General features: G+C 57.6%; 1 protein-coding gene across 2 annotated transcripts; it reads left to right on the top strand.

Annotated features, from left to right (window-relative positions):
• Nucleotides 1-905: 905 nt before the first annotated feature.
• Nucleotides 906-14,357, top strand: RBPMS (RNA binding protein, mRNA processing factor). Of its 2 annotated transcripts, XM_084204623.1 has the most exons (9): nucleotides 906-1,018; nucleotides 6,901-6,978; nucleotides 7,171-7,209; nucleotides 7,318-7,380; nucleotides 8,104-8,254; nucleotides 8,820-8,950; nucleotides 10,656-10,725; nucleotides 12,001-12,106; nucleotides 12,708-14,357. In XM_084204623.1, the coding sequence occupies exons 1-7, from the start codon at nucleotides 956-958 to the stop codon at nucleotides 10,716-10,718; spliced, it is 588 nt and encodes a 195-aa protein (XP_084060749.1). In that variant the 5' UTR covers nucleotides 906-955; the 3' UTR covers nucleotides 10,719-10,725; nucleotides 12,001-12,106; nucleotides 12,708-14,357. The 2 variants fall into 2 exon arrangements, with proteins under 2 accessions (XP_084060749.1, XP_084060750.1); XM_084204624.1 differs by lacking the exon at nucleotides 8,820-8,950.
• The last annotated feature ends 427 nt before the right edge of the window (nucleotides 14,358-14,784 follow it).

A 14,784-nucleotide genomic window follows, 5' to 3' on the forward strand; every position in this document is an offset into this window, starting at 1 on the left:
TTGCCCGGGTCTGTTTTGGCCGCTGAGGCGCAGAGAGGCACGCGGTGACCTTAGGCGCCCCTTGGGAAGGAGCCCTGTGTCCCGGGCAGGATGTCCTCGGCGTCACCTCCGGCCCCGGGCACTGGGAGCAGGCAGCACCTGGGCTGGACACAGCTGCTGGTCCCCACCCCAGGGTCTCTGTCACGCTGCTGCGGAGCCGAGCGCAGCCCTGCGGGAGCACAGCCTCCTCCCTGGGGCTGTGCGGGGCTGCCAAGACCCGACACCGAGCTCTAGAACGAATGCCAGGCTCAGCTAAAGCCCAGCCTAGGCATGAAGCCTAAATGCAGCTCTCAGGCCGGGCTGGGAGGGGTTGAGCCTCCAGGTGGGGCTGGTTGGGGTGATGAGCCCCCACTGGTCCTTCCACCGCCCCCAGCCCTACACTGGGTGTCCCCAGCACTGTCCCCTTCTCTGCCCCATAGCCCTGATGCATTCACGTCCCCAGGACTGTGCCCCCTGTCCCCAGCCTGGTGTTCTGTATCCTTAATCTTGCGTCCTGTGTCCCCAGGACTATGTCTCCTCTGCCCAGCCCGTGTCCCATGTCCCTGAGACTGCGTCCCTCTCCCCATTCTTGTGCCCCGTGTCCCCAGCCTTGTATCCGGTATCGCCAACCCCATGTCCTAGACTGCTTTCTGTGTCTCCAGTATTGTCCTGTATTCCCAACTCCGTGTCCTGTGGCCCCAGCCTTATGTTCCCGGCACTGTGCCCCGTGTTCCCATGGCCCACCTCCGGTATCCCTGCGCTCCTCCATCCCCCCGCGGCCCGGTCCGTCCCCGCCGCTCCGCCGCGCCCCCGCCCCGTCCCTCCCCGGCCGCGCCGCCCCGCCCCGGCCCCCCCGCCGCCGCCGGGACCAGCCCCCAGCGCCGCCCGCCCGGACGCGGCTGCCGCCGGCGGGACGAGGAGCCTGGCCGGTCGCACCATGAGCAGCGTCCCCGCCGACAGGGAGGGCGGCCCCGCCGACACCAGCCTGCCCGAGGAGGAGGTACTGGGGGGACACACATACCGGGGATTTGGGGCGGAGGGGGTCCGGCTTCCCCCTCCCCACCCGCGGTCCCCGGGAGCTGCGCTCCGCGGGTGCCCACGCACCCCCGCGGGATGGGGGGGGGTCCGCGCCGCGGGGCTCCCGCCGGCTCCCGGTGCCCGGGGCTGCTGCGGGGGGAACAGGGACGAGCGGCGGGAGCGCATCCCCGCTCCCCGGGACGCTCCCATTCTCCGCCCGCATCCCCCTGGGGCTCGCCGCAAACGCCCCTCCGCTTCGCCGGAGGGAACCTGCGGGCGCGGGGAGCCCCACGCGAGACACGGATCTCCCCGGGGGGCGAGGGGGATAAACCAGGCTCCCCTCGGTCCCGCTGCCGCTGCCTGGTGCTGCCGGTGCCCGTGGGTACCGTGCGTCCAGCGGCCGCGCATCTCTTTCCCACGGGTGTCACCCCAAAAATGTCCGAAACGCTCCCGTCCCCACGGGAGACCAACCCCGCACCCCGCCACGGTGAGAGCCGGCTTTCTTCATTCCAGCCGCAAAGTTCCTGGTTTTGCCCGTGACCTTGAGATGGGAATTTGGACTTTGTGAGGGTGAGAGCGGGAAGATTCCGATCTGAGATCGCCTCCTCCTCCTTACCCTCCACCCGGCTGGGCTGCTCCAGCAGCTCCCTGCTGGGCTCCCTGCTTGGCGGCCAGCGCTGGGATCAATGGCCTCAGCTCCACCGCCCCCCGCCGCCTGCCTTCATTTGCTTATTCCAGAGGCGGCTCTGGCTTCAAACTTCCCAAAGTTTCCTAAAAAAAGGGGAGTTTTTTTCCCCTGGAGGCCTTGCGGGGTGTGTGGGAGATGATGCTGCGGCTCTGTTGGGCATGGCAGAGGGTGACACCCATGGAGGCCTGTTGCCTTTTCCAAAAGCACGGAACCACGCACCGTGCCGGCAAAGGGCAGCCCTCGCTCCGCTCCCGGGCGGATCCGGAGGGCGCGGGGCTGGCTGTTGCACTGCTGATCCTTGGGGACCCCCTGACCCTGTGATCCCGGACATGGGGAATACGCGGAGGGGACTGCTGGGAGGTGCCGGGGACACACGAGGTGGGCGATGCCCGCTCCTTCCTGCCTGTCAGCCGCGCTGCTCCGGTGCCAGGCAGGTATTTTCCCTGCAGGACTTGTTCCAGCCCAGGCTGGAGGAGCCGGTGCTGTTTGCTCAAGCGCAGGGAAAGGGTTGCCCAGCTACTGCGCCTCACCTCCCCCCTCCCGGCTCTTGCCTTCCAGCCTCCTGTTCCCCCAGAAGAGAAGGAAAGGCAGCCCCCATCCCGGCGAGGTCACTCAGGGTGCTGCCCGGTGGGAGAAGCCCCCACTTCATGCCCGCTCCTCCCCTCTGCTCCTGGCAGCCGGGTGGGTTCCCCATCCCTCTCGCCTGTACCCCCCCGTTCAGGGGAACTGTGGGCCAGGGGCTTCCCCACGGAGGAGCCAGAACAATTTGGGAAGGCGGTCACGTCACTTCGGCCGGGCGAGAACGGCATGTGAAAGGCTCGGCGGAGGCCTTATTTGGTAGCGGAGTGGCTGCGGAGAGCCCGGCTCGTGGCCCTCGTCCCCATCCCATGCCAGATCCCTCATCCCGGGGGAGCCGTGCCATGGGGAGGGTACCCCAGGGATGCTTCCTAGGGGGAATGTGCCCAGAGAGTGGATAAAATCTGCCCCCGTGGCCCCTGCGTTGCATCCCCCGTGCTCTTGCTTCCTTTCCTCCTTCAAGTGCGGGGTCCGGAGGGTTTGGGAGCAAGCTCCAGGCGGGACAGGGACGAGTGTGACCCGCGCCTGATCCCGCCGCTCCTCCGCTCTGTTGCAATCCCCCATCTGCTCCCTTGGCTGCTCACTGCCTTTTCCTCTGCCGCTTCCTCGTTCCAGCCCCGGCAGCTCTGGACTCGCTTTTCCCCAAGGGCTGTTCCTCCGCTCCCGTCCTTCACCGGACGTGAGAGAACCGTGATTTTCCAGCAAAGCGGCTCCGGGTGGCGAGGCCGGAGATCCGTGCCGCTCCTCCCGCATCCCAGGGGCGGAGGAGCCGGCGTCCCTCGGCCTCAGCCTTGTTTATGTCGGGGAGTTTTGCGGGCTCAAGGCATGCGTACACACAGCCCGGCAATCTAAACCCAGCCGAGGAAGACGCTCCATTAGCCGGGAGACTATTTATGCCAGGACTAATCCCGGCGGGGCGGGAATGCACCCCGCCGCCGCGGGGGAGGCGGCACCCCGCTTTGCCGGGAAAGGGAGGGGAAGCCCGGCTGGCCCGGCTGCGCGGCTCGATGGCAGCCCCGTGCCGTCGCCCTCCCGCTGCCGCCGGATGCGGTGCCTCCCCGGCGGCGGGCAGTGAAGCGGATCATCGGCTGGTGGAGAATTAAAGCGAGCCCCGCTGGAAGGGGCGCACGCACGCACGGACGGCCGAGGGATGGGAGCTGGGCTGAAGAAGGCGATTAAATGCCTCGTGGATGAATCACCCGGACGCCTCCCGCCTCCCCACGGCCTGTTAACGTTTACCGGGGCTGGTTTGGGCAGGGCAGGGCACGACAGGGGACCGGGACCGTGCTGGCAGGGCACCCTGGATCCCTCCGGGCACTGCCATGTGATGGGGGTCCAGGGCAAGAAAATGCCCCCCCTGGTGCCTCCTTACCTGCAGGAGATGAACCTGGCTTGTGGCTTCATGTGAGGAAGAGGAGGAGGAGGGGCTGCTGGTGCTCCATCATGGACCTCTCCATGCCGGGGTCATCCTTGATCCAGGCTCTGGAGACCCCAGTCACTGCCTGACCCAGGTCTTTGCCTCATGTCCTCAGCCCTGACCATCTCAGCAAACCTCCACAGATCCTTTCCAGCATCCCTTAAACTGGCCCAAGACGAGATGCAGGATTTCAGGGACAACAGACTGGGATGGTGGGATGCAAAGGTGAGAGGGACAGACCAGAAGGGGGATGGAGATGATTTCCAAGGAAGAGGAGAGTAGCACAGATGAAGAGCAAACTTCCTGCAGGGAAAACAAAAAGCCAGGAGGGGACATATCATGAGTGAGGCAACATAGGCAGGATCCAGCAGGCCTGGGAAATTTGGGAGCTGTGGGGTGCAGCAGCAGGAGCAGAGAAGGACTGTGGAAAGGGACTTGGAGCAGTCCCATTGCTGCCATCCCCATGAAAGGAAGTCAGGGTGGTCACCTTTGAGCTCCTCCCGGAGCAAACATTGGCACTTCTGACTTGTAAAAAATCTTTGGATTCACCCCAGATTTCAGGAAGAAGGAGAGATGGAGAAATGCTCCACCACATAGAAACTGAAAGATGTTCATACAGCAGAACTGAAACAGCTCAGGCTGTTCTAAAATACAGTGGGATTTAGGCTGGGGGAATCCCATGCTCCAGCGCCCTTTAATCCTTGCTGGAGAGCTGTCAGTCTGGCCCTGTCCCATGACATCCTTGGGAGTAGATGCCATGCCTGATCCACCTCTCTGAAGGAGTAATTCTTCCCTGTGGAAGAACAGATATGTGCCTGCTGCCTGGCAATTTCTCTGATAAGGCTTTTTTGTTTTTTTCCAGGGAAGGATTTTACCCTAGGAGTGTTTCTGGTAGAGGATGGGGACTGAATCCCTGGGATCTCTCAGCACAAAAAAAACCTGGAGCAGCTCCCTGTGGGCCAAAGCTCCCCTTCCATTTAAGGGCAGGAGTAATATTTCTGTCTAGAATCTTTCCTTTGGCAAAAGGGTATCTGTGCAGCTTGCTGGGATTATCCCCAAGGATGCTCCCTTGCTCTGCCAGTCCCACCTGCTCGTTACCCAGCAAAAGGATGCTGTTCATGTAGGATCTATTCCAACATCCCTGGGGCTGGGTGCATTTGCGGGGTACACATGGGGAGCACCCAGGAGCTCGTATCCATCCCCTGCCCTTGGGCCCCAAAAACCCTTTTGGGGCTGGAATCCAGCTGGGAGATCTTTTGGAGCCCTTCTCCCTCTTGCTGCTGTATAATTTTACAGATTCAAACTTGGCCGACCCGCGTTTGAACTTGCAAAGAAAACAAAGTCATTAGAGAAGAGAAGCCCTTCCTCCGTGGGGCTGAATTTCGGAGGGCTCCTTGGGATCTTTCATCTCTGTCTCTCTCCCACGTGGCTTTGGGGACAAATGGTCTGGCAGGCTTGGGCATGCACGGTTTGGATTTCAGGGATGCAAACTGGCAGCAGGTTTCCTCACTCCCCCCAGTCCCTCCCACTGGTCCCTGGTGTTTCCTGAAGCTCCCAAGGGAGAGAGGCAGGAAGCCAGGGATGGCTCCAGGGATGGGGGAGTTGGGGACACCCTGCAGGGATGCTCAGGATGTAAACCCACCTGGGAGAGTGGATGTGTCTGGAGAGCTGATTCTCTGGGATTCCCTGGACAGCAGCCGTGCTCAGGAGGACCTGTCTGAAAGCCAGTATTTTTTAGCCTAGGAAAGGAAAAGTTTGCTTTCTTTAGGTTGAATTTCATGGACACAAAGGGAGATAGATCCTCCAGGTGAATCTCTCCCTAGCCCCTGCCAGGAGAAACTGGGGCAATGTCTCCACTGGGCGATGGGGCAGCACTGAACACTGGGATGCTCCATCCCTCCCCGCTCCCAGCAGACGGGCAGGAAGCTGGCAGGGGTCCCCTAAGGAGTTCTGAGGGATGATCCCAATAGAGGGCACAGGCTACCAGGCTGTGCCTGCCTGTAGGCCTGGCTCAGGAAGGGGTGAGGACAGCCCTTCCCTGCTGATCTCATCCAGCCTGGATGCTGGTACCCGCAGGGGTGATGATGATGATGGTGATGATGATGATAATGCTGGCACCCAGGATGGGTATCACCGGGGCTGTTGACACAAGGGCTGTGTGCAAACAGCTGAGTACCTTTTGTTATTTAATAGATATAGGTCAGCCAGAGGTTTTGTTCCACAAAGCAGGAATGTTTGCTGCTCCCAGGCTGGGAGATGGGGGAGATAGCTTATCTGCAAGAGAAAGAAGAAATGTCAGCAAAAGAATAGGCCTGGGCTGGCTGTTTCTGGCTGTTTCCCATGTCTCTTTCCCAGGGAATGGGGTAGGCAGGGTGCCTGGCCAAAAAAATTAAATAAAATACATCGAGGTTTTCCCCTTCTACAGCCCTAAGTGTTAGGATGAGATTTTGGGGATGAGGAGAGGAACAGCAGGTTCAGTTCCCCACGCTGCTCTCCCGGTTACAAGCTGGTTGTAAAGCAAAAACCATTCCAGCACAGGGTTTGCCCGTCCTGGAGGAGCCCCACATCCCCCCCTCAGGGTGGTGGGAGCAGAATTACTGCCAAACATCCCAGCTTTGAGGATGCTGCACCACGATCAACGTTAAAACCACCCAAAAAGGGTTAAAACCCCTTAAAAGGTGACTTTTACAAACCAGGGACAAACTGTTTAAATCCAGCCCCCTCTAAACCAGGGCCTTTCCTCCAGGAGGAAGACCTGGTGTTTGCTTCCCCCAGTCCTTAATGAGCTGCTGCAATTAAACTGAGACAATAGGCATTGTCTGTGGAGTCCAGGATCTGCTGGGGATGATGGGAGAAATCCTGTTTGCCAGACCGGGGTAGGAAGGTGCTGGAATTCTGTGAGCTTTTTATCCTGGAGAGGACTGCTGGGGTGAGGACAGATCCCTGTTACCTTTCCATAGTGCCTTAGCAGCTTCCTCCATGGCCACATGAAGGATGGGGCCACCCCTCCCAAAAATTCAGCATCACTCAAGCGTGATACAAAACCAGCACATTGGCTTAAGGCTTTTGTTTGCCCAGGAGGCTCCCCTTGGGCTTTATTGTCCCTCTGGCTACAGGGAGCAGAGTGTATCCCCAAGTTAGGAACAAGAGAGGGTCCTCAGGAACCTCCTTTCTTCTTTTCCAGGTGAGGACACTCTTTGTCAGCGGGTTGCCTCTGGACATCAAGCCTCGGGAACTTTACCTGCTCTTCAGACCCTTTAAGGTATCACAGTGGGGAGGGAAAAGGGGGCTGAAAGCATGGGGTTGACCTCTGCCCCAGCCCCATGGCCCCAAACCACTTTCTGGGATCTGAAGTCTAATTCAGTCAGTTTATTCAGTTACTATTATTTAATTGTGGGGATCTCCACCAAAAACCCTTTTTAATCCTTTCCCTTTTTTAACCCTTTCCTTGCAGGGGTACGAAGGGTCTCTCATCAAACTCACTTCCAAGCAGGTAGGAGCTGCTCCAAATGGTGCAACCATCCCACCATTCCCTGGGGTGAGGGGGTCCCCTCTGTGCTCCCCAGGAACCTGACTGATGACTCCTGTCCTTCCTCCACAGCCCGTGGGCTTTGTCAGCTTCGACAGCCGCTCCGAGGCAGAGGCAGCGAAGAACGCGCTCAACGTGAGTGTGCCCGGCTCAGCCGCTCCATTGCTCCATTTTCCCCTTGTTTCCCTGTCCCCAGAGACTCTCTGAATTCCTCCATCTCTAGGATGTGCACCTCCCATGCCAGCCAGCCCCATGGCATCCCCATCCCTCCAGACAATCTTGTTTCTCAGCTGCATCCTCCCTCCTGGGGGGCTGCATCCCTCTCACTTTCTCAGGGCCATCCAGGAGAGCTTGAACACTCAGGACTCGAGCCTTAGATGCAAGTGAGAAAGAGCATTCCCTGTTTATTCAGCAGGAAAAAATCCCAGCTAAGTCTGCAAAAGAAAAAAACAAATTTCACTTTCTTTTAGCAACTTGTTAAATTACCTGAAAATAGTCACAGGCAGAACTACTGTATGGAGCTGATCCTCCAATTCCTCCCAGCTCTCCCTGAGTTTTGGTTCGGGGTTGTTTTTTTCCTTCTCTTCATTTTCAACGTAAAACTTCTTTTTCTTTGGCTCCACTAATCCCTGTGGATAAGAGCTCGGCCTTGCGGGATGCCGACTGCCAAATATGGTGCCGATGCTAAAGATGCCGGAGGAATGCGAGCCGCCTCGGGGCCCGGCAAATTAGCTCATTTCAGGGCTGCAAGTTGAAAAAGCCCATAAATAACGGGGAGTTATTTTTGCTGCGGGGCCGGCACGCGGCGGTGCTCGCCCACCCGCCGCGCCTCCTTCCCTCCTTCCCTCCCTCCCGCAGGGCATCCGCTTCGACCCCGAGATCCCCCAGACGCTGCGGCTGGAGTTTGCCAAGGCCAACACCAAGATGGCCAAGAACAAGCTGGTGGGCACCCCAAATCCCAGCACCCCTCTCCCCACCGCCGTACCTCAGTTCATCGCCCGGGAGCCCTGTGAGTACCCCCTGCGCCAGGGGCTGGAAGGAGCGGGGACACCGTGAGGGGGAGGCCAAAGGGAATACCAGGGCTCATTGGAAGCGTTGGGACCTGCTTGCTGCATGGTGGCACATGCTAGGGGGTTCACAAAGGAGAGGACCCGGGACAGGTGACAGCCAGCAGGATGAGGTCTCAGGAGAGACCCGGGTGATGCACTGCTGTGAGCGCTCTGTGCCCATTTCCGCCTATGGAAGAGCTTCTCTCGCGCAGACCCCGGCTCCTCACCCTGCTGTTGCACACGGGCATGAGCTGCACACTCTCCTCTGCTGAATCCCTGGGATTACTACACCTCCTGGAGACAAGGAGCCCAGCTTTGGCTTCCTGAGCAATGTCCCCCATAGCATTGCTCACCCCGTGTTATCCCAGTGGGAGAATGCTGTGTTGGCTTTGTGAGCCGGCTCTCGGTGGTGGCATCTCACTCTTCCAGGGCCAGCTCTGCTCCTGCATCAAGGGGAGAAGGAAGGATGCATCGAGGGTCACAGCCCTCTGGTCACCATTAACTCTCCCTCTTCTTCTCTTGCAGATGAGCTCACAGTGCCTGCACTTTATCCCAGTAGCCCTGAAGTGTGGGGGCCGTACCCTCTGTACCCAGCGGAATTAGCACCTGCTCTACCTCCTCCTGCTTTCACCTACCCCGCTTCGCTGCACGCCCAGGTAATTCCGACCCATCCGCCTCCACCGCTCACCCTCCGCCCCGCCTGCCCCGGCCCCCCTTCCCCTTGGTGCCCGCCGCACCACTAACTCTGCCCGGCTCACAGGCACTCACTCCCCGCTCCCCGAGAGTCAGGGAAGGCTCCCAAACAGAGCTGAACGCTGGCAGGGTCCTGTCTTTCCCCAGACTCCTCTCTCTGCCTTCCTACTTTCGCCGGTACCTGTGGTGGGGGCAGGTGGTGAGGGAGGAGGGAGGGCTGGGGATGCTCCCAGGGTCTGGACCGTGTCCGTCACTCCTGGCACCGAACCATCCGGCTGCCAGCGTGAGATGGGGGCTCCAGAACCCCTGGCTGCCCTGCAGCGTGGCTGGGATGCGATGTGCTGCTCACGGGGTGTGAAGGCAAGCAGCTCTCACGGGGAGGAGAGGGAAGCGAAGCGCAAATGGAGGGTCCATCTTTTATTGACGAGGTGCTGCCTCGTCACAAGCGCTTTCTGCCGGCTGCTGCTGGCCCCCAATGGCAGCATGGGCTGTTAAAAATTAACCATCCGCCTGGGAGAGGAGCAGGGGGGAAAGAGGGGGAGAGGTGGAAATGGCAGAGGAAGAGGATTTCTTTGCAGTGCCAGCCCTGCAGCATCATGGGGATGCTGGCAAAGGACCCCTTCCACAAGGGGAGAAAGGGCAGCTACCTCTCAACATCCATGCTGGGCAGCACCCTGGCTTTTGCTCCTTGCTGCCAGCTCCAGCTCAGTGATGAACAGGAGGTAACAAGCACATGGAAATAGATTTGCAAGATAAACTGCATCCAAAAGACTTTTGGGCCTTGGCCCACCAGGATTGAGCCAGGTTATCCAGAACCACCATCACTGAGAGCTGGAGCAGCCAGGGGCTGGTTTGAGTAGAAGGGTGAGGAAAAGTGCTCAGTGTGCAAACCATGTGCAGCCTTTGGATGAAACTCCAGCTTTTTGGACCCTGCTGTTCATAGGAAGAGCGTTGGTAAATATTATTGCAGCTACGTACTTGCCTTGTCAAATAACTGCTAACAGGCAGCACCTGCCCTGCTCAGGGAAGCGCACAGCCAAGGAAGCAGAGGCGTACGGAAGCTCTGAGGGTCCCTTGGGAAAACCCAGGCTGAGACCTGACGTTAGACAGAAGCAATATTACCTGATGTGAAATATCAGCCTGCTGGGGAGGGTGCTGGTGGCACCTTCCCATCCTCCTGTGCAGCTGCCGGTTGTGGTTTGCTGGGTGGGGGCTGGAGACTGGTGCCACTATCGAAACTGGAGCTGCTTCGGTGGATCCTGCAGACAGCAGCGGGACCAGGAACTGCAGGATGGATGGTGGGGCTGGCTTGGAGTTATCTGGCAGAGCACTGAGTGCCTGCGCGCCAAATTTTGGCATCTGATGTTTTCCGCCCAGTTTCAAACGGGCTTTGCAGGAGCTGAGAAGGATGAGCTCACTCCTGCTCCGTGGGACCATGGTGCTGCTGTCCCAGCTCCATCCTGCTGGAAGCAGCCCTGCCAGGGGCTGTGCTCAGCCTCAGTATTACTGTTGGAATTGGAGCTGGGATAGCTGTACCGCTGGTGTTCCAACCTCCCTCCGCACTGTGCCTGGGAAAACCCAGGCAAAGGGATCCCAGCCACAGCCTGATGTTGCCAGGGTGGGCAGCCACCCCCTCTCTCTCACCTTGTGTCCCCCTTGCCTTGGCAGATGCGCTGGCTCCCTCCCTCCGAGGCTGGTTCTCAGGGCTGGAAGTCCCGTCAGTTCTGCTGAATGCCGGGTGAGTGCCACTGTCCCATCCTTCTGTGCCACCTGGGGACCACCTCCACCTTTGCCCTGAGCCCCCCCACTGTGACTCCCGTGTTCTCCAGCAGCTCGGGAGGGTGGCCACTTCTCAGCAGACACCCCAGTTCCCTGCTTGTCCCCAGAAGGGGCTGTGAGTGCCACCATTCACTTTCCCACGTGTCCTGGGGCAGGAGGGAAAGGCACCATGCCAGAGGGGGTGTTGTGATGGAAAAGGCAGCCCTGACACCATGACCTCATCAAACCTCAAGGAGAACTATCCAGCCCCACCACCCCGGGCTGCCAAAACAAGAAGCACAGCCTTACCGAGCACCCGGCTGCCCAGCAGGAGGGAGGGACGGATCCCATTCCATCTGGGACCTCTTTGGATGGAAAAAGCCTTGCAAGATACGCTCTGCAAATAACTTCAGCCTTTGTGGATAAATAAACAAAGGGGACTCACGTGGAAGAGGGAAAAGAGCCTTGGCGGACACCGAGCACTGCTTGCCCTGCAATCCCAGCCTGCCTGGACCATCCTAGCCAGGAACAATCCCTGCTGGGAAGCCTCCTGCTTCCACACCCGCCTGTGGAGAAATGCCAGTGGATCCAAAGCTCTGGCATCAGCTGCCCGTGCTCGCGTGTGACTGCTCTGCCCATCTGCCTGGCACCTGCAGCCCTGTGCTGCAGCCACGAGGTCACTCAGCCGGGAGGGCACAAGGCCCAGCCCTGGCTGCAGCCGGCCCCAGACTTGGATCCATAAAGAATTCACCGGCTATTTTAGGCCCAGCAGATAAAAATAGGGAGTAGCGAGGCTTTGGGAACCAATGGTTCTTCCAAAATATGCAACACACCAATGCTTCCAGATAAAATGTGAGCAGAGATGCTTTTGGGAAGGGGAGAGGAGCAAATCCCTTGATGCAGGTCCACCAGCCCAGGAGCCACAGTGGGTGGTGAGGATGGAGGCTCAGGGACCTCCTGTTTCCCTTCCAGGCTCCTCCAGCTGGGATGGGCACAGAGGGTTTGGCTGAGGGCCTGGCTCTCCTGCCTGCATCTGTCTGTATTTGCTGTCTGGAGCCCATCTTGGCGGGGCTAATCCCACCATCAGTTAGGTTGGAAAAGACCTCTGAGAGCACTGAGCACCATCTTTGGCCCAACTAAACTGCAAGCTGTGCCCTCAGGACGTGCCAACTGTGGTCCCTGTGGAATTCCCCCTGCCCACAGCACACTGACCTCAGTCCCCAGTGCCCCTCACTCTCCGCTTGTCCTCCCACAGGTCTCAGGTGTGTGATGGTGGCCTACAGTCAGTCTTGTGGGTATTAATGGAGTCTTCCAAGGTGGCTACTGGGTTGATGTGCTCTCCACAGGACCTCAGTGTGCTGGTAAGGATGCCACCCTGCGGGCCCGGCTGCTTTGGGAAGGGGGCAGAGGAGTGAGGAAGTCAAAGCAATATCCCTGAGGAACAGGCCCTGAGGTTGGCAGGGCTCTGGGGCTGCTCCAGCTACTGCCCTGCAGAACCATGGCTCTGCCATTCCCCTCGATTGCTGTTATCTGGGGTGAGAGTCTCCACAGCCAAGGAATGCCTCTCGGCTTTGAATTACCCCGCTAATCTCATCTCCCTCCTTGCTTCCTGCCTTGGATCAACAGAGACTGAATTCCTCGTAACTGCAAAAGTCACACTTTACTCCCAGCTTCCCACTTCCAGCCCGGGGGGCTGCAGCCTGCAGGAGGAACAAAGTGGGATCAGGGGGGTTCTTTGTGCCAGGAATGCTACGGACTCTCCCTGCAGGCAGGTCCCACTTTGCCCTTTCCCTGCTAAACAACTGTCCTTAGAGCACAGTCCTGACACGAATTTCCAAAACAAACCTCCCTCCCCTCCCCACCTTGCTTCCTTCCTTCCACGAAGGAAGAGAGATTAACCACAGCCCTTTTTCCTCCATCATAGCTGCTCTTTTTTTTAAACACCTCTCTTTGTTGTTTCAGGCTTGAAAAAAAACCTCACACAAGTTTGGATTCCTCCAAGACTTTCCCACAGCCTCTATCACACATCTGCTCTCCTAGAAGAAAAAAGAAAAACATACCTAGTAATAATATTTTCCTCTTTTACACTGTATATTTGTAAGGAAGAGTGTGTTACTCCCGAAAGCATGGTTTGACAGGCATTGTTGTAGTGTTTGAAAAGGCTTTTCAAATGGAACCATAGGAAAGCAGACTACAAAAAAAAAAAAAAAAAAAGAAAGGAAAAAAGAAAAAAAACAAGCAAAAGGAAAAAAACCAAAACAAGAGCAAGTATTTTTGTACCAAAGCTCCTCAAGAGGACAATCTTACACCGGGTCGGACCACAGGTTTTGTGCTTGACTTTCGAGGTGTGTAAAAGAAGAGTCTTATTATCCCCTGGCCCCGGCAGCTGCACGTGGAAGGCACGACGTTCACAAGCGCGAGGACGCCGACACACACCATGCGGGCTCGTAGGAACCGTGCTCCCCTGGCACAGGAACTGTGCTCTGGCTGTGTTGGCAAGGCGTCTGCAGACACTACAGTATTACTGTTCTCTGCCCAGTGGCACCAGATGACCAGCAGGCAGGACGACCAGGAAGTTCCTTCCCGTGTGTTTTTTACCTTGGGGCTGTGTTCATAGCTGCTGTGCAAAGCTTCCGTGGGGTACAACAGCTCGATCAGGGATGGGCGGGCAGCCCACACATGTAGCAAGGTGACAATTTGCCTCCTCCTCCTCCTCTTCCTGCCATGACTGCTCCAAGCTGATACGGGCAACGTAAACTGCTGTATGAAAACACTTACCAACAGATCCTTGGTTTGCCGGCTTCCTCCAGGTTGGACATGAGTCCTGAGGGGCTCCCTGTTACGCTGAAACGCTGGCCTGGCCTGGCCTGTGGTTTTAGTGCCAATGTTAAGCTGGTCCAGCTGCTCCCTGCGTGGCATTCCCACGTTTCCACATGCAACGTCGAGAAGGGAGGCTGCCAACAGCCTTTACAGAGATAGAGTACCAGCAGAGAGACTGCTTGACATACTAGTTCTCCTTCTTGCTCCAGGAGGAATTTGGAAAAAGAAGAGGGCAAACTGACCCAAAAGCTCTATCAGTTTCGGTTTCTTGCAAAGGGAGGTGCAGAACTTCTCCTTCCATTGCCTTTCCCCCATCTCCACTCCAGCTGCAGGGAACACTGAGCTCAGCTGCTGCCCAGGCCTCACCGTAGCCGGTTTTTCCCAGCTGTTCGTGGCCTCGTTAAACATCATCACCTTCTCCTTCCTGTTGTCCTGTGGGTGGGCTAAAATAGGATGGCTGAGATTCTGGCCGTCAGGGTGGGACAGGGGGATGAAAAAATGGGGTTTTTCACCATCAGAAACTGTCCCGTCGGGGTCTTCTGTAAAACATGGGCCTGATAAAAGTGATGTGAGAAGAAATCCAATCCAAGACAAACCTCAGAGCGGCTCCAAAAAGAACGATACCAGCGTTCCCAAGCGACGGACTAACTCTTTTAGCAAACTATTTCCTGTACTTTGTCTCGTGGAGAGGAGAGAAGCTTCCACATTGTCTACTCTGCTTTTGGAAATATGTTTAAAGGTACTTTTCTATTGTAATTTTTTAAAAATAAAACCGGTGATTATTATAAGTTACGCGCAGAGCGTCGCCGTGTGCTGTGTATCCGGCTGGGAGCAGGGAGAAGGATCCCAGCACGCCCCTCAGGGCCTTGGCAAACATCAGCCTCTTTCCTCCCTCGGGAGCAGCTGAAAGCACTCTGAGGCTCCTGGGTGATTTTTCAGGGCAGATGCCATCGTCCTGTTTGGCTCTCTTGGATCTCTAGGAAAGCTCCAAAATCCAGGCTGGAAGGATCAGCGGGCTTTAAAGAAATGACTCCAAGTTTACAAAGATGTTATCGGTTAGTTTTTAAACCTACTAATCTTGGCAGGGAGCACAGGAGCTGGGATGCAATTTTCCATGAGCTCAGCCTCGGCTGAGGCAAACGTAACCTAGAGACCAAGGGCCAGATTAGCTCTGTATTTTTTTTAACACGCTGGGAATTTTGAAAAACTCCAGTTTGTA

The sequence above is a fragment of the Fringilla coelebs genome (assembly GCF_963513975.1).
Source record: "Fringilla coelebs genome assembly, chromosome: 4".
NCBI lineage: Eukaryota > Metazoa > Chordata > Aves > Passeriformes > Fringillidae > Fringilla > Fringilla coelebs.